The 23,579-nt window shown below is 40.8% G+C and overlaps 1 protein-coding gene across 1 annotated transcript in view; it reads right to left on the bottom strand.

Annotated features, from left to right (window-relative positions):
* LOC121897263 (receptor-type tyrosine-protein phosphatase beta-like) overlaps positions 1 to 23,579 on the bottom strand; it is a 50,594-nt gene that overhangs the window by 10,338 nt on the left and 16,677 nt on the right. The window contains exons 6-23 of the mRNA XM_042411656.1: positions 22,544 to 22,855; positions 21,017 to 21,280; positions 19,342 to 19,605; positions 17,661 to 17,912; positions 16,306 to 16,596; positions 15,026 to 15,292; positions 12,589 to 12,852; positions 11,976 to 12,239; positions 10,790 to 11,053; positions 10,295 to 10,558; positions 8,256 to 8,525; positions 6,657 to 6,920; positions 5,114 to 5,380; positions 3,980 to 4,285; positions 3,573 to 3,845; positions 2,799 to 2,942; positions 1,581 to 1,836; positions 119 to 231 (exon numbers count right to left, since the gene is read on the bottom strand). Of these exons, the coding sequence (XP_042267590.1) occupies positions 119 to 231; positions 1,581 to 1,836; positions 2,799 to 2,942; positions 3,573 to 3,845; positions 3,980 to 4,285; positions 5,114 to 5,380; positions 6,657 to 6,920; positions 8,256 to 8,525; positions 10,295 to 10,558; positions 10,790 to 11,053; positions 11,976 to 12,239; positions 12,589 to 12,852; positions 15,026 to 15,292; positions 16,306 to 16,596; positions 17,661 to 17,912; positions 19,342 to 19,605; positions 21,017 to 21,280; positions 22,544 to 22,855 (4,599 nt within the window). The remainder of the gene's footprint in view (positions 1 to 118; positions 232 to 1,580; positions 1,837 to 2,798; positions 2,943 to 3,572; positions 3,846 to 3,979; positions 4,286 to 5,113; positions 5,381 to 6,656; positions 6,921 to 8,255; positions 8,526 to 10,294; positions 10,559 to 10,789; positions 11,054 to 11,975; positions 12,240 to 12,588; positions 12,853 to 15,025; positions 15,293 to 16,305; positions 16,597 to 17,660; positions 17,913 to 19,341; positions 19,606 to 21,016; positions 21,281 to 22,543; positions 22,856 to 23,579) is intronic.

Here is a 23,579-nt window from a genome sequence, read left to right as displayed (position 1 = left end):
TCCTGATAACTCATAATACTTTTTATCACTTAGTGTGGAAGGTTTCTTGTTCTCTGCTTCATGATAAGCTGATTAAAGCTGCTGACTGACCGCAGAGTTCATGTTTATTTGTTCTCACCGGCCTCAGTGACCAGAGGGAGGGACAGGAACGTGTCGTTGTACAGAGGCGAGGAGACGATGAAGCTGTTTCTTTCTTCATCGAACAGCTGAGTGAAAGCTCGAACGCTGAGTCTGGAGGACAGAACACAGAGAGAGAGAGGAGTTAGAGTAGGTTACGATGGAAAAAATGTGTTTAACTCAGTTGTAGTTGATTTTCTGGTGATCTTTCCACTTCAGAGGACTTCCACAGGGATGTTGCTGGAGATTTTCTATGTTTTTCTTATTGTCAACAAATCTCATGTTTGGAGCCGAACCAACAATGAACTGATCTATTTACAACTATTGTGTGTGTATCCAAAGCCTGATATATCTTATTCCTCTGTGCTGTAGACCTCCGTTGTTGTCCATAAACTGCTCTAAAAAAGCTGCACTGGGTGACATGTTCCTGTATCCCTGAGGATCATGGTTGAATTAGTTTGTTTAGAAACAGCTCCAAAGACTAATAACAGCATCATGTTTTCTCTGTAAAGTATTTCTGTGTCAGGAAGAGGCCACCGTGCATGCACAAGCGATCTGCTAGCTTGTTGTGCTACGTACCATCTTGACTTTGCACTATTTGTACTTACTTTGCTTTGTTTTAGGCCAAAACACTTAAAAGCTGAAGGTCATTAAAGGAGCTGATTTAAATGAAATTGGCTTTTAAAAAAAGATGTTTGACTCAACAATCTCAAGAGAAAAGAGCGTCTGCATATTGAATATATGCTCCCAAAAAATCAGTTAATAAAGACGACATATTCTGCACATTTCTTAGTCTATATTTATGTTCTGGGGATCTAGTGGAATATCTTTAAACTAATTATTTATCTTATACTGGCTCTTTATGCAGCCCCTCAGTTCAGCCTCTGTCTTGAACAGCTCCTGTCTCTTTAAGGCCCCGCCTCCTGATGAGCCCACTCTGTTCTGATTGGTCAGCTTCAGGAAGCTGCATTAAGTCCGACTTCCGGCGACGTCAACAAACCATGAAAAAAATATATATATTTGTGGGATTTCACTGCTTTTTCTCTTTCTTTACTCGAAACGCGAACTTCTCAAATATATTAGTACATGTTTGAGCCAAAATCTGAACACAAACAACACATGTGAAAATCCTAGCAACAACCTTAGCAACAACCTTAGCAACAACCGTAGCAACCAAGGCTACAGAACTGACGGCCGTTTATGGGTGACGAGCCGACATCAGCTCATCAGCGAGATGGAAAAAACCGTCGCAAACGAAGCGTTCAGATCAGATAGAGGCCCTGATTTTTGACTTGAAGGCAGCATTTGTACATATGTAGTCTACATATTGATTGACATATTGATTAGCTTGACCTGAGATCAACACCTGGGTTGAATCAGGTAAAGTTTATACAGTAAATGTTGAATATCTCTTGATGAAGACATCATCATCTCATCTCATCTTCCTCCATCTTCCTTCGTACCTGTAAGCAGTTTTAGGTTTGAGCGGTCCGTCACAGAACTGGTCCCTGTTTCCCTCTGGGTCCGGGTCTTTGTTGTCACAGGAGCCTCCCAGCAAGTCCATGCCCGTCCCCACGCTGATGTCGAAGCTGTGGGAGCTGCTGTCGGTGCAGCGGCTGGGGAAGAAGCTGGTCTGGTAGGACTTTATGGAGCTGTTGGATTTATAGTCCAGGTAGGAGGGCAGAGGGTGCTGCTGCTCCGGCGGGACGTTCTCCATATCTTCAAAAGAAAACACAAAAAGAACAAAGAAGACAGGAGTTAGAGGAACTGTGAAGGCTGCAGCCACCAGTTTTGTATAATTTTATACATTTTTTATTCATCTAACTGTTAAATTATAACTTTAACCCTGAAATCTTTTTATTTTTATTTCTATTTCTTGGACAAAAAGCAGCTGTTAGAATATTGACTCCAGTGGATTCACCTACTAAATGACTTGTTATTTTGGGTTAATGTAACTTTGGTGAAGGTGAATTGCAGTTATTTTCCACCTCAGTGTGTGTTTCCAGGTGTTTTATGTGTATAAAGTAGTGTAAAAGCTGCGTGATATCTGATAAATTGCCTCAAGTGATGTCACCGGAGTCAGCGTCGGTCGGGGCTGAAGGCTACGAGTCTGAAAAGTAAAAGAAATCTCGGGGTGTGGAGATAGGAAGAAGTGAGGTTTCCAGGTTACATTAGCTGCCACTAGCATAACACACCCCCAATCTCCCACCCATCTGTCGGTGGTCGAATTGCATTGTAGGTAATGTAGGCGCCGGGTTTTGATAAGGAAGAAGAATGTGTGGAATAAAAAAGATGATATCTCTCCTTCTGTCACATCGATTTTCATCCTTTTTTTTTTTTTTTTACATGTCCGTCATGAGTTTGATGATGTTACAGGAATTAAATTATTCTTTTATAAGTTAAATACACGTGTCAGCAGCCAACCTTTACCTCAGACACTTAATCACAGTTGGAAAAAAAAGTGTGAAAAAAGAAATCCTGTTTGTTTTTTTACAGCAAAACGACTGACTGACTTTCTCATCTGTGAGTTCTGTTGTTAATTATCTTTTCTCTACTTTCGTCCTTGTTTTTCCTTCTTCCTCTCTCTTCCTACTGTAGGCTGGAGTCAGTTTGAACTTGAAAGGTCAGTTAGTTTAGATTAGTTAGTGAGATTATTTCTGCCTTCATCACGGTATCTTTACCCTCCGACTCCGTCACCACCACGGTGAAGAACCTGATGGCTCCGTTGGCGTCGCTGAACCAGCTGCAGTTGAAGCTGAAGAAGATGGAGGACTTGGTGACCTCAGCTGACTTCTCATCGACCCGGATAGGGGGGCGGGGAGGACCTGGAGAACATTTCAGACATTTTTTATTATTTTAAGACAGCAGATGTCTTAACTGTGGTCATGAAACAGTCTCCAGATCATTTTATTGATGCTTTTTTCTATAAATTCGTTACCCTGCAGCCTGTTTCTCCAAATTTGCTCTCAGCTTCAGGAGTCACTTGTTAATCTATGTCTAGTTATGATACTTTTGGGAAACACCTCTTGAAGTTAAGAAAGTTCGTAAGATGGTTTTTACCATCATCTTAGCCTTAACCTCTTAACATAAGCCGGTTGTAAGCAGCTTAGCATCACAAAGTAATGAATAAAAGCAATTGGCGGTCACTTGGAGACATTCTGGAGAGGTTCATGGACACCAGTGACACCACAAACTAAAAACTCCCTAGATCTGATACGGTTAGGTCTAGAGGTCTTGAATTTTACACAGATGTGGTTGACAAGATGTAGAAGGTATGTGGTGAGTTGCATAGTTCTAGCATAAAGTATGTGCTCGTTATTGTTATTCAAATATGACTCACTTTTTTTGAGCCATATTTGAACTCGGTTGTGTTTTAGCCACATGCTAAACAAGCACATCACCAGAAACTAGGAGACCTTTCAATTGAAGCCTCACAGTTTCTCATCGCGACTTACTGTCGATCATGGTGATCACGCTCTCTCGAGCCGCCTCGCTAGTGGTACTGTCGGAGTTCACCTTCACGCAGATGGTGTAGCGTTTGTGGGGAACCAGCTGGCCGATGAGGTAGGAGGTGGAGTGGGTGCGTTGTGAGTAGATCAGCTTTTGTGTATCCTGGTGCAGACACTCGATGATGTAGACGTCGTAGTCGGCATGTGGGGGCGCCCAGGAGCAGGAGATGGAGGTGGAGCTCTGAGGGCGGCAGTGGAGGTTGTGGACTGGCTCCGGCTCTACAAGACGAGACCAGAACTTATTTATATGTACTGTTTAAATACTGTACAGTTTTAAGTTTCAGATATAATGTCTGAGTTTGAATTTAAAGACCAACTGCTTGCTATAATTGTGCCGTAGTGCTGCCACCTACTGGTGCGGATGCTGTTGTGGATTGGCAGGCTGTAAGTGGGCGTGGCCCCGGGCTCCGTGGCGCCGGGCTCCGTGGCCCCGCTGATGGCGCGGAGGCTGAAGTTGTAGAGGCGTCCGGGGTACATCCCCCTCAGGATGCGGCTGCCGGAGGTGCGGCTGTGATACGGGTTGATGACGGACAGCTGGTCGCGAGGCGTCCACTGCAGGTCGAAGTCGTCGTAGTCGGAGCCGACGGGGCCGCTCCAGGTGATCTCCAGGGAGGTGTTGGTCACCCCCCCGAACAGGAAGGAGGTCGGCGGGTTGGGAGCTGAGGAGAGATAAGATAAGAGAGAGATATTCTCATGTTATTATATTATATATCACATATAAATCCTATGAAACTAACAACCAACTTAACAGTTTTAGATATTAAATTAAACTAAACTAAAATATGAAGTTACGTTGAAGTTGAAGTTATAAACCTTCAGATTTTCATGAAATCAAACCTTGTTTTTCATTTCATTTATGGTTCTGCATCATACAGTCTGTACTGAAATAAAAACATTAACATGAGTCCATGTTGTGAAACAAAAAAACATGAAAACACTGTTTATCTGTATATGTACATATAATAAATATAACACTGAGTGGGGCCATTTTGAATATTGAGTACTTTTGAATGCTTTTACTTGTAAATAGTATTTTTATACTGTAGTATTGATACTTTTACCTTTGTAAAAGGTCTCAATAAGGGCTGCAACCAATGATTATTATCATTATTGATTATTATGTTCTTGATTAATTGTTTGGTCTCTAAAATGTCAGAAAATGGTGGAAAAGGCCCGCCACAAGCTCCCAGTGACGTCTTCAAATGTCAGATTTTGTCCACCAACAGTCCTCAACCTGAAGATATTCACTTTACTGTCATGGAAGACTAAGAAAACCAGAAAATATTCATGTTTAAGAAGCTGGAACTCATTGATTTTAGCCATTTTTACTTAATTAATTAATTTCCTGCCGACTAATCGATTGATTACCACTGGTTAATAGAAACACCAGCTGACGAGCTAACTAACTAACTAGCTGCTCATCGTGTGTTTATCTTGTATTCCTGGAATTCCAGGACCCTTGAGAACGGCCTGTGTCTGTGTCTCACCCGTCCTGCCCAGCGCGCTGGCTCTGTTGGCGAGATCTTCGCTGAGACTCAGCACCACGGCTCGGTACAGCCGCCCGGGTACGAGGTTACGGAAGACGAACTCGGTGACCTCTGACCCCAGCTTTTCCTCCGCCTGCTGCGAGCCGTTGGGGTTGTAGAGAGTCAGCCGGTAGCCGCTCAGATCGCCGTCGGCTCGATCCCAGTTCACCCACAGAGCGTCGGACTGGTTTCCAGTCTGAGCCTTCAGAGAAGCCACCGCTGCCGGGACTGAAGAGGAAAACATTCAGACGGTTGTATTTAATTAAATACTACTGAAAATATGTCAAATGTACTTTGGAATCTAAATTTTGATGATAACATATTTCTTTAATAATTTAATTAATGTTCATTTTTGTACAATATTAAACACAAAGTTTGACGTTTGATGTATTTTATCAGAATAAACTTGTAGTCCATAATAATAACAATATTAATAATAATAAACTTTTAATAAATACATTTATATACTAAATAAAATATATAATATATATTACTTTTCAAAATATAAATAAATAATTCAGATAAAAATATATAAAACTGAAATGATAAAACAATAATAATATTATGAGATGAAGTACATTAACTTTTTTAAATAAAATAATAATAAAAAAATAATGTGTTATAAAATGCATCATGATATACATCATGTTTAAAGAGTTTATTTTATTTCTGCACTTTCTTAAAGTTGAGGATTCACAAGAGACTATAGATTAAAAAACAGAAATGTGGGTCAAACTCCAACAACACTGGATCCTACATTTCCCATAATGCACCTGGATATCTGTCTTTCAACAGAGCCTCCCTGTTAAGTAAACAAGCCACGTCTCTCAAACGCCAGTTTGTGTCACTCTGTCTGATGACATCACTGTGACATCATCAGGCCACATAAGACATCATGCAGCTGTTTTCAGAGGCTGCAGCTGTTTAAAGCAACAGAGAACATTTACTCAGGTTCTCTATTTAAGTGCAAATTTGAGGTATTTGTACTTTTACTTGAGTACTTTTTCCATTTGATTCTACTTTATACGTCTACTCTTCCTCATTTATTACCTTTTATTTTGAGTATCTCAGAATTTTCTGAGTATTTATTGACTTTTAGTTTCAATCCTGAGTAATTTATTGTACTTTTTAATCAAAGTATTTATGAGATGTATGATGTGTAGTACTGTTGAATTATTTGGTACTGTACAGTAGTGTCTGTCCAAGGTCAATTTCCCTCTGGGACGATAAAGTCTTATTTCAGGGGGTCAATATTTTTCTCTTCACTGCACTTAATTGACAGCTGGAGTTATTTTACAGATTCAGAATTTACATTTATTATTATGTATACATGTTGATGCATCAGTACTACAGATGTACTTTTACTTTAAGCACATTTTGTTGATTAAGACTTGTGTACTTTTGAATTTCTGGACTGTGCAACATCAGTGGAGTTCTCCTTTAACACCTCCAGACTTTTCAGTTGTTTTATCCACCTGTGACCCACCACCCTGCTCCTCCTCACCTGTCCGGGCCAGGATGAAGGAGTCGTTGGTCTGCTCCCCGCTGCGGGTCCGTAACACCACCTTGTACTGAGCTCCGGGTCGGAGGCGCTGGAAGGAGTAGGTCTGGCTGTTGGACTGAACGGGGCGTTGCTTCTGCAGCGTGTCGTCATGGTTGTACAGGAAGATCTCGTAGGAATCGAACTCGCCCTCCGGCGGAGACCAGTGGAAGGACAGACTGCTGGTGGTGTTGGTTTGAACGGACAGATCGGTGACGGCTGCAGGGCCTGACGGGGACAGGAAGGAGAGACTGTTTCAACCATCACTTTTGTTTTTACTGATTCAGAGTTTCTCCTGTTAAAGTAGGAGTGAAACCAACTATTAAAGGGCAGGTTCGCAATTTTTCAAGTCTGCCAAATGAACACTGACACGTTTTTTTCTTGCTATAATCATTCATCTGTTCATACTGACCGTTAGAAGATCCATTCACTAACATTATAAGTGATGGAGGACAAGTTTATCTGAAGCTAATATGAAGCTTCAGCGTCCAAATGAGTCAAATCAAGTAGATATCTTTCAACGTTACAGTCTTTTTAGTGCCAAAGTTCCTCTTTTTGTTACTATACTTCCACCTGCAGCTCAACAGGGAAACACTGTCCGAGGAAACACAAAGAGGGAATTTGATGCTAAAAAGACTGTATAATTTAATATCCAGTATGAACAGGAGGAATGATTACAGCGAGGAAAACCTCTTTCACTGTTCATATGGACGCCTGACTGTTGTTTTACACTTGAATGAATGTGAACCCGTCCTTTAAACTGTTGCTTTGGACGGAAATCATCAACATCTTTTCTATTTTAGTGTTTGAGTCTGATTTGTTTCACAGTTAACTGAACTGGTCCCAGTCTTACTGCTGTGGTTTAAATGGGCTGCACCCACCAGGTATCAGCTACGTATGTTTGCTCTGAGACAGCTGTCAAAAACATCCAACTATGGGACAATATACAAAATATTACAGGAAACTATTAGTGGAGTGTTTTCAGGCAGGTTATATTTTCTTAATGCAAAGCTGCAAAACATTTCTAAATTGCTTAAATTAAATTAAAATTGAAATAAAACATCTAAATAAAGTGTAATGCCAATCTTTTAGATTGTTTAACAGATTGTTTTGTATTGCATCATATTATATTTCTATGTGTAATAAGGCCTGAAGATGACTAAAATGTCCTGATTATGGATCCATTAATGATCTAAGTGAGAATGAACCTGATTTACTTTAATTAATTTAAAAATATATATATAGTTTACTGCTTAGTTTTCTTTGTAATATTTTTTTCATGTATAAAAAAAGAAATTATCCATCCTTGACTGCTATAAATTAATTGTTGGAACAGCTGAACATGAGATGCTCTGTGAGCCGCCGCCGCCGCCGCCATCACTGTAGTTTTTTCAGTAACACGACTTCAAAAATTAATTTCAACGTTTTCACCTTTAAAGATGTTACACAGATGTTTATAAATAAATCATTCTGAACTTTATAAATAAATAAAAATAAATCCATTGTGATATTTTCACTCAACCTCAATCAGTTTCAGTCTGAGAGAGAAACAGGAAGTCTTACTTGTGCGAGCCTCGGCGCTGACCGCCGGACTGTGGACCCCTCCGCTGGTGGTCTGGACCAGGACGCGGTACTTCTTTCCGGGGGTGAGGCCGTCGAACCTGCACCCGGTGCTTCCGGAGGGTTGGGAGGAGTTCGCCACCAGACCGCCTCTGTCGTCCAGAACTTGCAGATCGTATCCATCAGACACGCCGAGAGCTTCCTGCCAGCTCACCTGCAGGCTGCAGGTAGAGTGAAGGTTCTCCACCCGCAGAGCCGTCACCGCTGAGGGGACTGAGCAGGAAATACACAAGAAACACATGACGGTCAGGTGGAGAAACAAATAAAACAATGTTCTGATACACAAACCTGTTCTCAGTTTATTTAACTAAACACTGATTTTATTTATAGCTCAAAAGACTGAAAGGTGGGAAACACCTGGTTTCATCTTTAATAATGTGTTTGAGTTTTATAAACATGTTTTTAAATGTAAAATATTAATCAGTAAAGTAACCAGATTAATATTGTGTATCGATTAATCTGCTGATTATTTTCTCAATTAATAGATTAATTGTTTGGTCGATACAATAGTGACAAATATCCTGCTTTCTCGGAGCCCAAAGTGACGTCTTCAACTGTTGTTTTGTCCGACCAACAGTCCAAATCGCAAAGATATTAAGTTTATAATGATAAAAAACAAAGAAAAGCAGCAAATCATCACACTGGAGAAGCTGACGTCAGAAAAAATTGGTGTTTTCGCTAAAAAAAAAAAAAAAAAGACTCAAACAATTAATTTATTATCATAACAGTTGCAGATAAATGTTCTCATCGTTGCAGCTCTAATATGATGCATTTTCCTCTGAAATGTAGTGAAGTTAAAATGAAAAGTAGTTCAGTACTTGTGTAAATGTACTTTTTTTTTAAAAGCTTTTAGTTACTTTCCACTTGTGCAAGTGAATAAAACAGAAAACGATCCCAGCTGAATGTTTAAGTGTATTTCCTCTAACGGACACTAGATGTCACTAAATCAGAGTTTCTAGTATTTGACTGAAAACAGCATTTCTTCTTCACTTTCAAGTTTCTTTTGAGAGACAATAAAGCCCTGAGATCTTTATCTTTAACAACTTAATTATTAATGAGTCTCTGTTAAGAAGGTTTCAGTGACCTGAAGGATAGGTCAATAATTGATTAGTAGATCCATAGAACGCCACAAAATGCCAAATATGCACTAGTTCCACCTTCTCAATTTTGAATATTTTCTGCTTTTCACTGTTTCATATCAGTTTAAACTGAAAATGTCATTTGAAGACGTCACTTTGGACATTTTATCTTATAGACAAATTGATTGTATGTAGGCGGAAAGTAATAAAACTGTACCAACTCAGAATTTTATCAGTCGAATCGGATTTGGCTGTTCAATACAATGATTCAACTATTCAGTCTTTTTTTATCTGGCGATCAGAAAATCCTTTGGCAAGAGTTTCAGTGGTGATTTCAACTAGATTAACATTGTCAAATGCAACAAAGTCATAGCAACATGTTTTTGAGCATTTAAAAATTAATAAAAGACAGCTGCATATGATGCAAGATTTGAATTACGGCCTATTTGAATCGCCAACATATGATGTCAGGCTCATATGTCGCAATGAGACAGGCAGCACGCATGTATTTTTGTTTGAATCAAGCTCTTACAGCCTATTTTTCATTTCGTTAAAAACATGTAAATGAATAATAGCTTCTCTCATCAGTTAAAAACCAACAAAAAAACGATTTGAAGAATCTCAGTCGACAGATGATTCGACTCAACGACTTTCAGGGGGAAGCTCTAGAAAGTAACTAAGTACATTTACTCAAGTACTGTACCTAAGTACAATCTAAAGGTACTTGTGCTCAAGTATTTGAGTATTTCCATTGTCTGCTACTCCACTATATTTCAGAGGCAATTAATGTACTTTATACTCCACTAACAGCGTCCACTGCTTCATCTACAGCACGTCAGTAAAAGTTACACTCTGTAAAAACTTTAAGATATAAATATTCAGTGTCCGTTGTGTTTTTCTGACCTGTGCGTCCGCTGGCTGTGTTGTTGTTAACCAGCTCTCCGCTGATCGACTGCACCGTCACGCTGTACTGCTGTCCGGGCTGCAGGGAACCAAAGTTCACCTGGTTGACGTGTTTCAAGACCGGCCGGACGTCCAGCTGGCGGCTCTCTCTGAACAGAAACACCGAGTATCTGTCCACGTCGCCCTGACCCGGCGTCCAGCTCACCTTCAGACTGCCGCTGTCACCGCTGTTACTCACGTCAATGTTCTTCACTTTACTGGGAACTGAGGAGGGAAAAGACAGACGGCAGCATCTTGTTTAGTGTTTTCACCTGCAGAATTTCAGTTTTTCATTTCATTGTTTCTGCAGAACTTTTAGGAAACCTGGACACCCCAAAATCCTGAAAGATAATTGATGATAATAATGAAGATGATAAAAAAAATATGATCTTTTGAGACTGTGGGGCCTCCGTAGAAACTCCCATTTCAGTATCTCCTGATCACAGTGTGTCTCACCTGTGCGGCCCTCGATAAACTGGGCCTTCTGGTTGGGGCCGCTGAAGGTGGAGACCAGGATCTTGTAGAGCCGTCCGGGTGTGAGCGATGACAGGACGCACTCTCCCACGCCGCTGCCGAGCGTGGTCGGAGGAAACACCTTCATGTCGTTGAACAGCAGCTGCACCTCGTAGTGATCCACGTCACCCGGAGGCGCCGACCACGTCACCCGCAGGTCCTCAGTGCCCTGCCCGGCCAGAGACAAGGACCGCACCGCAGCTGGGACTACAGGACGGACACCAGACGGTCTGGAGTTAGTCAGGATATCTCAGAGGTTACTGCTAATCATCTGAGACTTGATTCCAACTGATGAACTGATAGATCTTAAAACATGATCATGAAATAATTAGAGCGACAGGAACGAGAGACCAAAACTTGCCGAAGGTTTGTGCTCTTTCATTTTGTTTTGTAACCATGCGACTGATGTGAGAAATGACCAACACTTCTGGACAATTTATGAAGTGGTTGCAAGTCTTGCAAACTTTCTCAGGCCTGGAAACGTGAACTAACTGTAATAATAGGATATATCCTGGTGACTCTGGTGATTGACTATTTTCTGAACATTATTTACTTTATTTAATAATTTATTTGATTATATTCATATTTTTAAATGTTTTATTCCATCTTACCTGTTTTAACTGTCATTGTCTTTTAGTGGTTTTTATCTAATTCTGATTTTATTTGATATCTATTTTACTGGTTTTTATTTTTATTCATTTTTCTACTTGTGCATTAGTCTTTGTTTGTACTGTCTACATTTGTTCTGTCTTATCAGCTTGTCAGTCATCTGTAAAGCACTTTGCTTTTGCTGCACTAACCTGTATGAAAGGTGCTATATAAACAAAGTGTGATTGATTCATTAATTTGCCTCTAGCGCCACCAAAAGGTCAAAATGTCCACTTAAATGAGAGTAACTGTACTTTGAGCTGATTGCTAACATGCTAAACATTAGCATTTTAACATGCTAACCGTAATAAAGTTAAAAGTGTTAAAGAAGTAGAACAAAAGGACTATTTATGACTGTTACAACTGGACATGGATGGAAGCTGCTATACAAATAAAGTTTATCATCATTATTATTATTATTGTGCCCCATGACTGGTAAGTAAAGTGTTCACGTATCAGCCAAAGGTCAGAGGTCACTCACAGGTGCGTCCGTGTGTGGAGGCGATGGTCTCGTAGCTTCCGCTCCAGGTGCTCACCAGCACCGTGTAGAGTCTGCCGGGAACCAGGTCGGTAAACATACACTCGTTCTGTGTTTTCGGGACCGTCTTGTTCTGCAGGAACATGTTGTTGTGTTTGATGGACACTTGGTACAAGTCAAAGTCTCCGGCCGCGTCACGCCAGTACACCTTCAGGCAGTCGTCCCGGGCGCCGTGGATCGCCGTGGGGTCCTGCACCTTCGACGGCTCTGAGGAAGGACGGCGGTCAGATGAGGTTAGTAAAAAGTTTTTGTTGTAACTGTTGAATCATGATATCCTTTAAACTTTTTCCCAGCTCAGCTCTGACCCACAACATGCTTTTCACGGACGGATTCTTTCACTGACCGGTTTGAAAAGCTGGAATATGCTGCTGTAACACCTGAATTTTCCCCTCTGTAGATCATTAAAGGTTTATCTAATCTAATCTCATCTTCTGTCATTTCATTATATCGTCTCTAAATTTATATCATCACATTTTATCTTTTTCATCTCATCTTTTATTTGACCTGAGTCTGACCTGCACTTCACAGGTCCAGATGCAGCCAGTGATGTACTCACGTGTTCTCGCCTGGACGAAGGTGTGGTTTTCGTAGTTGCCGCTGCGGGAGGTGATGGAGATGTTGTAGAGACGTCCTGACACCAGAGAGTTAAAAACACACTCGGGGCTGGATTTAGAAACAGCCAAAGTGTGAACCTTCTTCTCCCGGTCTCTCAGCGTTACAACGTAACTGTCGACGTCACCTAGAGCCGGACGCCACGACACGCTGAGGAAGTCCATGCGCCCGTTATTACTGACCGTTACCTCGCCCACTGCACCTGGGACTGAGGGAGGAGAGATGATAAAAAGACAAAGAGAAGAAGGTCAGACATGAAGCTAAAACATTACACTCATCATTATACATGTTTAAAAATAATGCAGAGCAACGGTGGGTAAATCAACCCAAAGAACGAGAACTTTTTCACATTTAATCATCCCTTTTTGTAGTCAAACAACATGTTTTAAATGTATTGTTGGTAGTTTTGTATTATTAGAATGGAGGTAAAAGGTCTTTGGGGAAATTTCAGAAATGCTCCCTTTTTTTGTCTCAGCCGGCTGGAGGAGGCGTGTCGGTGTCTGTGTTTGGTTGACTTAGTTAGACTAGATTAGTTGGCAGGATGAGTGTCGGTGTTTTACCGTACGAACGGGAGAGAAAGTAAACAAACTGCTGTAGCTACAAGTCATGGACAGACAGCGTGATGCCAACGGGGATTTTGAAGAGCAGCATCCAATGGGTCCAAAGTGACATCTGCAAGTATGCCTAATGTGCTGCAGCTGAGCAGCTAATTAGCTATCTAGCTGCTAACTGATGTTAGCGGAGCGCTTTTCCCCCGTGAATGTTTGTTTGGTGGCTCGTTGAACAAGCCAAGCTGCAGGACAAGACGTGTGTTCATGTTTGTTAGTTAGATACCAAGGAGACTTTAGCAGGAAAGCTAATGTTGTTGTTGTTCAGAGTCTGTGGCTCTTGTGTTGAGTAGCAGGATGCAATCAGGCTCAGTGTGACCGTCTGCTCTGCCGACATAGAACGACATGTTACTGCTTCGTGCAAGCTACGTAAGCGGATGGTGTAACGGTATTTCATTGAAATATTGTAAACCCGGGTCGCCATCATAAAACCAAAGAACTTAAAATATAAATTTCTCCCTTTTGGTTTCAATTTTTTTTCTCAAAGGAGAACACAAGACAAGTGATTTACAGGCAGATATGTTGCTGTAGGAGACAAATAAGGCAGTTAAAGGCTACTTCGATTTTTAATCATTCTTTTTTAATCTGTCTCTTAAATATTCCGTCAACATTACTATATTTTTTGGCATTTACAGTTCAGTTTACTAATGTCAACTGATACAACACAAAAGGTTGTATGAGAACCATTCTCTAGAGACTGGAGAAATGGTAAAACTTGTTTTTGGCTCGTAATCCAGCACTGCATCATATTTTCTATGAGTTTTTAAAAGTCTTCAGAGACTTAGAAAATATTGTTCCAAATGCTTTCCAGCAGCAGTAAAGTTTTCTTGTTGGAATTCAACAATGAACCTCCTCCTCTTCCCTTCTCCTGACAGGAAGTCTTTATACACAGACCTTGACGTGTTTTTTTTTTGTCGTCATTGTCATATGTTTCGACACTTCCTGAAAATTCCAGATAAATTCCTGCTTCATCAGATAAGAGCGAGTTTTCAATAATATCCTGCTGTTCGTCTGACACATACACAGCCGATGGACGCGTCTATTGTCACAGACAGTAAACACAATGACATGTTTTAATATTGTTTGTTGTGACTACGTGTTGTTATGTAACTGTGCCAGGAATGTGACAAAAAATGTATTTCATCATAATCATCAGATCTAACGACACAGGAGGATATTTACTGAGCCTCTTACATATTACCATCAAATCACTTTGCGATTTTATTGATGAATGAACGATGAACACGTGTTTGAAACCGCAAGCGTGATTTTTGAGTTTTAAACATGAAACTCGTCTTTTTAAATTAGCTTTTGGCACAGCTACGTTATTAATTGTAATTTATTTACTATTACTTCTATCTGTTTGATAAAAGTTTTACACTTGCTTTTCTCAAATGTTAAATTTCAGTTTCCTGCCTCAGTGGTCAGTCAGCTGTGATAAATCAGTTGCAGATGATATCTGCATCAATTCCACCTTTATATAATTTGCACCTCTGAACAGGAACATCTTAAAATACATATGACACCAAACACACTGTTTTCAGTTTTTGGTGCTGCTTTTCTTCCATTTTACCAACACAGAACCATCCTTAATTTGAGTTTTGGACTGACAAAACAACTAAAACTAAATAGAAATAAAAAACTAATACTATATTATAGCTATTAGTATAGTATTTAAATTTTTACACTGAGCTTTACTGCCCCCTGTATGACTGATGTAAAGAGGTGCAGGTCTGACTGGGTCGAATAATAATCAGTCCTCGTCTCTCTTACCAGTGCGTCCCTCTGCGACAGTCTGTCTGGAGGCCCTGCCGGCTCTGACGGTGGTTAACACGACCCTGTAAAGGGCGCCGGGCCTCAGAGCGTGGAAGCTGAGGCTGGTGGTGTTGGCCGTCACGCTCTCGTTCTTGATGACGCTGCTGTCGTGGACCAGCAGGACGCGGTACGAGTCCAGATCCCCGGAGGCTCGTTCCCACTGCGTGTGGAGGCTGTCGGTGCTGCCGCCGTTAGAAACCTGCAGCTGGGTGACCTGAGCTGGAGCTGAGAGGACACACAGGAGACACAGACACTCACACACTGACTCCATCTTTGTTTGTAGTGTTTCTGCAATCAAACAGTGTCTGTGAGAGAGATAAAGCTAGGTGGTGTGTAGCTCCTGCTAACTTAAAGATCCCTCCAGACATGTAAAGGATTTAGCTGTCAATTCTCAATCTCACGTGCAGAGTCAAACCAACAATGAACTGATCCTACAAGTACTGTGTGTGTATATCTGATATATGTTATTCCTCTGTGCCGTAGACCTGTGCTACATATCACAACCTCTTGACTTTGTACAACATTATAAATCTCTCTAAGAACCTCAGAACAAAGTCAAGAGGTTGTGATATGTAGCACGACAAGCTAGCAAAGCTGTAAACAGAACCGCTTTCCCGCACATGCTCAGTGGAGTCTGCCTTACACAGAACTACTCTCCGGAGACTGAAAACATGATCGCTGTTTTTCGTCTTAGGAGCCGTTTCTAAACAAACTAATGAGACCAAACTCTTCACAATGAACTGACATTTCACCCAGTGCAGCGGTGTGGATCACTGATGTGTTTTTAATAGTTTTTGGAAAACAATGGAGGTCTACAGCATAGAGGAACAAGATATATCAGACTTTGAATACACACACAATACTTGTTAGTAGATCAGTTCATTGTTGGTTTGGCTCTGCACAAGAGATTTGCTGTTAATAAGAAAAACACAGAAAATCCCCAGCCTTGATATGAGTAGGCGATATCCTGTATCATAGAAAATGTAATATATGGTAATAACTGATAAGTACCATGATATCATAAATTTTCTGGAAAATCGATTGAAAAACCCTAAAAATATGTAGATGTGATATTAATTTAAGAAATAAAAGTGTAATAAAAAATTAATAAAAATCATCTCACAGTATGTAGCCATATCACCCAGTCCCAACATATAATAATAATAATAATGATATACAATGCTAACAAACTTAAATCGAACAAACAGTGAAAAGTAAAGTAAATAAATAAATCTTACTGGTCCTTCCGGTCACAGAGGCCGAGCTGCTCAGGTTGCCGCTGTTGGTCATCACGGTGACGGTGTACAGGCGTCCTGAGGTGAGGATGTTGAAGGTGCACTCTCTGGCCTCCCAGGGGAGGATCCTCTGAGCCACGACGGTGGCGTAGTCCGCCAGTCTGAGGACCACCGTGAAGCCGTCCCACTCACCGGGCGGTCGACTCCACAGGACGCTCAGCGTGGATTCATCAGCGTGACGGACGAGCAGCTGCTGGACGGGCCGAGGGGCTGCGGGCAGGCAGGCGGGGGGGTAACAGAGTATATTTACTCAGGTATACCTGTGAGGTACTTGTATTTTCATTTTATAAAACTTTATACTTCTACTCCACCATAATTCCACTACAATTCAGAGAGAAATATTGTACTTTTTACTGCACTTTGTACCACTTTGCACAATCTTTTATTATCTTATTAAGAGTATATAAAGTAGTTAAAATCAGCTGTTTATAATGCTGCCTATATATTACTGCATCAGTTTTAATGATCCAATAATGATCCAGAACGAGTACTTTTATTTTGATACTTTTAAGTACATTTTGCTGATAATACCTCAGTGCTTGTACACAAAGGGGAACTGCAGTGATTTTCCACCTCAGTGTGTGTTTCCAGGTGCTCTGTGTGTACAAAATAGTATAAAACCTTTTGTGTCTACAGATGAAGCTGACGTGTAATCAGACAAACTGACTCATGTGACCTGAGTCAGCGTCTGTTGTGGCTGAAGACGACAAGTTTGAAAAAGGAAAGAAATCTGGGGGTGTGAAGTTAGAAAGAAGTGAGGTTATCAGACCCCTGTAGCCCCCTGCTCATCCCTGCTGGAGGCTAGCAGCTCCAGCATACATTAGCTGCTACTAGCATAACATATCCCAATCTCCAGTTGCATTGTGGGTAATATAGGCACCATGTTTTGACAAGGAAGAAGAACGTGTGGAATAAAAAAGACAATATCGCTGGTTCAGCTGCATCAATTTTCCATGACTCAGACAATGTTATTGTTATAGTTGTAGGACTATTTTAGGGAACATTGTGAATGCAGTGTTTTGTGGTTTTATTACTTTTTCTGAAGTAAAGGTCTGAATACTTCCAGCAGTTGTGTGAGAGCACAAAGAGGAAAAGAGGAGATACAAGCTTATTGTTATCTGATATTATTTCCCGCCATAAAAAACATGAAAGTGAAGGTTAAAGGTCAAACTATCAACAGTAATCTAAAGTGACTACCCTTCACTAAACTTGCCTTTTTAATCACACTGCTGGCTTTATGAGGAGAAATCAAAGAACAACATGTGTAAAAGTAAACTAACCCAGTCGTCCCTGGCAGTGCGCCGTGTTCCCCAGAACGCCGCTGTGAACGGTGACCTCGGCCCTGTAGAGGCGTCCGGGCACCAGGCCGAGGCCGAGGACGGAGAACGTGTACTGTCTGCTGGGTTTACCGATCGTCTCGTTCACCAGAGCCACAGAACCGTTCCACAGCAGCACACTGTAGTGCTCCCAGTCGCCTCTGGGGCGCGACCAGGTGACCTTCAGCGCTCTGCCGTCACTGGACATGGAGAGAGCCGACACCCGGTCAGGGACTGAAACACAACAAGAGGGAGGAGAGGAGTGATGAAAACCTTTTATTCTCTCGGCGATCATCACCTTGAACAAACTGTCCTGTTTAATACTGTCTGTATGTGTGTGTTTTTAAATGTTTTAAATGTGTTTTGTTGAGCCTTGTCAAAGGAAAATTTCTGTTACTTTGTGACAGAAAAAGGTTATTTTATCTTATCTATCTTACCTCCAACAGAAATGTGTCAAAACTGGCATCAAATGCAGAATTTATATACAATAATTCTTCAGTCAGATAGTTCCTGAATTAAATAAAATATTTTTACCAGTTTTAGATTTTATTTTATTTAGACAAACTTGTGTTTACAATATTTAACATTTGAGAAGAAATAACATTTTGTAGAAACAAAAATGTTCATATTCCTCAGAGAAAGATATGAAAATGGGCTCGTTTTAAGGTAAACAGTGAAGAAGAACAAAACACAAACTCTCTACAGCAAAGAGGAAAAGTTCAGTTTGTTAATCAACCTGCTGTATTATTTATTTTAGCTCTATTTAGTTTGGACAAACTGATTTCTACTGTTGGGTTATTTACCCAAACTAAAGCTTGTTATAATCTACTCTTTTTTTATGTCATGTTACATGTTTGTTATTGATTGTTTATAATATGTGTATCTTTTGAATATGCTCATTGTTTTGTACAAGAAACAATACGTTAATGACAGTTTTAGCTAAAGCTTGTTGTGTGTGTGACACTGAATCAGAATAACAGATCGCTACTGGGTGAAGTTAACCCAAAGTTGTATTGATGCTGTATTGACCCAAACTGGGTAGAAGTTTGACGCAGTGATTTTAGAGTGTAGCATCATAATACTGCAGCTTACTGTACCAGTAATAATAAACACTTACTGAGCTGCAACATTTAAAACACAATAAATGAACAACTATAATAAAGTGGTAGGATGAGACGAGCCACTGCCTACTCATCGATGTTCCTGCATTATGTTTCTGCTACGTTTCTATTACTATGATTTCTGTGTTGCAGCTTATAAACACAGGAGCCTCACAGATAATTCAACAACACTAGACGTTAATGTACTGGTGCGAATTGTTTAAAATTGTTTCTAAGAAGTCATTTTTCTGTCACTTTGGTTCATGACTCTAAATACTACATCACCCATAAACCTCAGCTGCTGTTGCCATGGAGAAGAATCTAGTCATAACGTTTCAATCACTGAATTCATCCAATTATTCATCCAAAACTGGCCAAGAGGTTTATCTCAACAGAATGTGAAGCTCTGTGATTGGATCTTTTCTAACAGTTTTTTTGTTCTGATGATTCAAGCAGGAGTTTCACAGTGATCAGATGAGAAAAATGGACTTTTACCTCTAAAATAACTTCACATCTCTATAAAACAGCGTGAAGACCTGAACGTTCTCTGAACCGACACTAACCTGTCCTCCCGCTGGTCCTGGTCTCTGTGCTTTGTCCTCCAGCTGTGGTGCTGACAGACAGCTGATAGCTTCGACCGGGGGTCAGTCCCTGGAACACCACCTGGGTGATGTTGGGAGTCAGGTGGAGCTGCTGAGGAGCGTATCCCGGAGCCGACAGGGTCACCAGGTAGACGTCCACGCCCCCCTCAGGTGGCAGCCAGGAGGCCTGCAGAGTGTCTGAGCTGCCGTTGTTGTCCAGCCTCAAATCTGACACCTTCACTGGGACTGAAGAGGACAGATCATAAAGACAGTTTATTTCTCATGTTTTCTTTGAGAGTCTTTTCTCCACACAGCACTTCCCTGCTACATGAATAATGTACAGTAGTTTATACTGAAGTGTTTTTAAATTAGACATGTCATGTAGAAATGATGTGCTTTTAAGTGACTTTGTGAAACTATTTTTTTTAAAGATCCCCTCCAGACATAATGAAAATACTCTGCTTTGAATAATCATTTGTGTCTGATATGATTTTTCCTCCAAAAAGTGTTGAAATCCGTAAAATTTAAAGTTTAAAATCCTTCTCCTTTGTGTTAAAATCCAGAATCTCTCAGCACAGAGAAGCTTCCAGCAGATGAATGTGAAAATAAAGTCTGCACAGAGAAAAGGACAACATCACAGCTAAGAAGCAACAAACACGGTTTTTTGGGGGGGGGTTTGGGGTGGAAGAGGACTTAAATTACTTTAATATTTGGGTCATGGCTCATAAAAAAACATTTTGTTCCCAGTAGAACATTTGGGAACTGAAGAATAGAAGGTCACAGCTCCAGAGGTATTAAACTGATAGTGTTGTTGGGTGGGAGAGGTTTTAGATGAGGCAACCAGCTGCTGTCAGAGGAAGGGTGGAGGGAGAGAAAGTCCTAAAATATCTTGGAAAAAACAGCATTGTGGCGCTGCTGCTGCTGCTGCTGCTGCTGTAACAGAGCAGCCAGTAAAACAAAGAGCTGCAAACCATCAGCACTGACCTGTATGTGTCACAAACTGCCAATATTAAGATTTAGATTTTTATTTTAAGATAATTTACTGTAGTGTTGTGCAGAACTACAGGCCTTGACATTGCATATTGGAGATCATTTAAATTTAAACTAAGTACATATTAAGCATTGATATAACATCTGTGGTCCAAAACTAGTTTGAAATAAAAATCTTTGGCTCTTTAACTGCCAGATGTTCCACCTTCTGTTAGCTTAGCTTTTTATAAATGTGACCTGCCTGCATGTTTTCACAGTTTGTCAGCTGTTTGGTTGCTGCTTCTTGTCTAATTCTCAGTGGATTGTAGATTAATTTAGTCCATAAATCTGTAAACTAATTCAACTTCTGAACAAGAGATATGATTGGCTGCTGAAGGAGACAGTTTTACTCATCAGGGGCCTACAGTGCGTGCAGCTCCTTCAATAAGACTTTGCATTAAAACAGTCATTCGTTAATTCATCCATTCGTCCGTCTGTCACATTATCTTTTAGTTTTTACTCATTGACGAAAAATGTCAAATATTTCATCACTGCTTTAGTCACGTTTTTCGTCGTGAAAAAAGGGTCAACAAATAATTTTCATAATTTTCATTGACAAAATGAACAATGGAAAAATTAGGCGCTAAAAGAGGCTGAAAAGCTCTGCAGAGCTGCAGAGTTGATCTACCTGTGACGGCCTGTTTGAACGTGGAGCTCTGCAGGCCGACTGCTTCTGTTACCACGGTGACGTTGTACAGGGTCCCGGGCTGCAGGCTGTCCAGTGCTGCAGAGGTCACAGTGTTTTCTAGAGTGACATTCCTTAACAGAACCCCGTCCTGATCCGTGAGCAGAACCCTGATCCGCTCTGTCCTGCCTGGACCGACCTGCCAGGAAACTCTGAGGCTGTGTGAGGAGGAAGACGCCACCTGCAGGTCGCTGACAGAGGAGGGAGCTGCAAGAAGGACACAGGTGTGAGTGACCTAAAAACTACAGGTGTGACAGAGACCTGAAACTACAGACATGTAAAACCCTCAGGTGTGAAAGAGACCTGAAACTACAGACACCTAAAAACAACAGGTTTGAAAGAGACCTGAAACTACAGACACGTAAAACCTTCAGGTGTGAAAGAGACCTGAAACTACAGAGACCTGAAACTACAGGTGTGACAGAGACCTGAAACTACAGACACGTAAAACCCTCAGGTGTGAAAGAGACCTGAAACTACAGAGGCCTGAAACTACAGGTGTGACAGAGACCTGAAAGTACAGACACGTAAAACCTTCAGGTGTGAAAGAGACCTGAAACTACAGAGACCTGAAACTACAGGTGTGACAGAGGCCTGAAACTACAGGTGTGACAGAGACCTGAAACTACAGACATGTAAAACCTTCAGGTGTGAAAGAGACCTGAAACTACAGAGACCTGAAACTACAGGTGTGACAGAGACCTGAAACTACAGACACGTAAAACCCTCAGGTGTGAAAGAGACCTGAAACTACAGAGGCCTGAAACTACAGGTGTGACAGAGACCTGAAAGTACAGACACGTAAAACCTTCAGGTGTGAAAGAGTTCTGAAACTACAGAGGCCTGAAACTACAGGTGTGACAGAGACCTGAAAGTACAGACACGTAAAACCTTCAGGTGTGAAAGAGTTCTGAAACTACAGAGACCTGAAACTACAGGTGTGAAAGAGGCCTGAAACTACAGGTGCAAAAGAGACCTGAAACTACGGAGACCTGAAAATACAGGTGTGAAAGAGGCCTGAAACTACAGAGACCTGGAACTACAGGTGTGACAGAGGCCTGAAACTACAGGTGTGACAGAGACCTGAAACTACAGACACATAAAACCCTCAGGTGTGAAAGAGACCTGAAACTACAGAGGCCTGAAACTACAGGTGTGACAGAGACCTGAAACTACAGACACGTAAAACCCTCAGGTGTGAAAGAGACCTGAAACTACAGAGGCCTGAAACTACAGGTGTGACAGAGACCTGAAAGTACAGACACGTAAAACCTTCAGGTGTGAAAGAGTTCTGAAACTACAGAGACCTGGAACTACAGGTGTGACAGAGGCCTGAAACTACAGGTGTGAAAGAGACCTGAAACTTCAAAGACGGTCCAAATCAGACATTTTAAACCTGTCATTAGTTTTGAAACAGACAAAGAAACCAGGTGTTGTAGGTCACCTGTCTGTCTTTAACCAGCTCCTCACCTGTAGCTGCTGTGCTGTGGACAGGTGAAGCGCTCTTGTTCCCGGCTGTAGCCACCACACTTACAGTGTAAAGAGTCCCGGGGACCAGGGAGCTGAAGCCCGACTGCGGGGCTGCGGTGCCCATGATCCGGGTACTGCGGCCGGATCCAGAGCTGGTGTCCTCCAGAGTGATGTCATACCAGTCCACATGACCCGCAGAGCGAGTCCAGGACACCCGCAGACCCGTGGAACCAGTCTGGACCACAGACAGCATCTTATACTGAACCTGAACTGGATCCAGCTTGATGTCCAGCTGAGTTGGACCGACAGGGTCTAAGACAAGAGACAAGTGGACAGATTAGAGTCCTGATGGACGTCTGGACTCTTTGACCCCGTCTGATGCAGTTAGATGTGTGAAGCTGTTTGTCTGCCTGATAATCTGAAGACTTTGGTTTTCAAATGTGTTATCTACCTTTTAAAAGTCATTATGAGTTCATTTTGTAGTTGCGAATCATTGTAATACTATATACTATACTATATTATACTATACACTATATACTATATACTATACACTATATACTATACTATACTATATTATACTATACACTATATACTATATATTATACACTATATACTATACTATATACTATGTACTATACACTATATACTATGTACTATACACTATATACTATATACTATATACTATATACTATACACTATATACTATGTACTATATACTATATACTATACACTATATACTATGTACTATACACTATATACTATGTACTATACACTATATACTATATACTATACACTATATACTATGTACTATACACTATATACTATATACTATACACTATATACTATGTACTATACACTATATACTATGTACTATACACTATATACTATATACTATACACTATATACTATACTATATTATACTCTACACTATATACTATGTACTATACACTATATACTATATACTATACACCATATACTATACTATACACTATATACTATACCATACACTATATATTATACTATACACTATATACTA

Source organism: Thunnus maccoyii, chromosome 5, assembly GCF_910596095.1.
Source record: "Thunnus maccoyii chromosome 5, fThuMac1.1, whole genome shotgun sequence".
Taxonomy (NCBI): Eukaryota; Metazoa; Chordata; class Actinopteri; order Scombriformes; family Scombridae; genus Thunnus; species Thunnus maccoyii.
The sequence above is the reverse complement of the archived record's forward strand: the minus strand, read 5'-3'. Positions and strand labels throughout refer to the sequence as shown.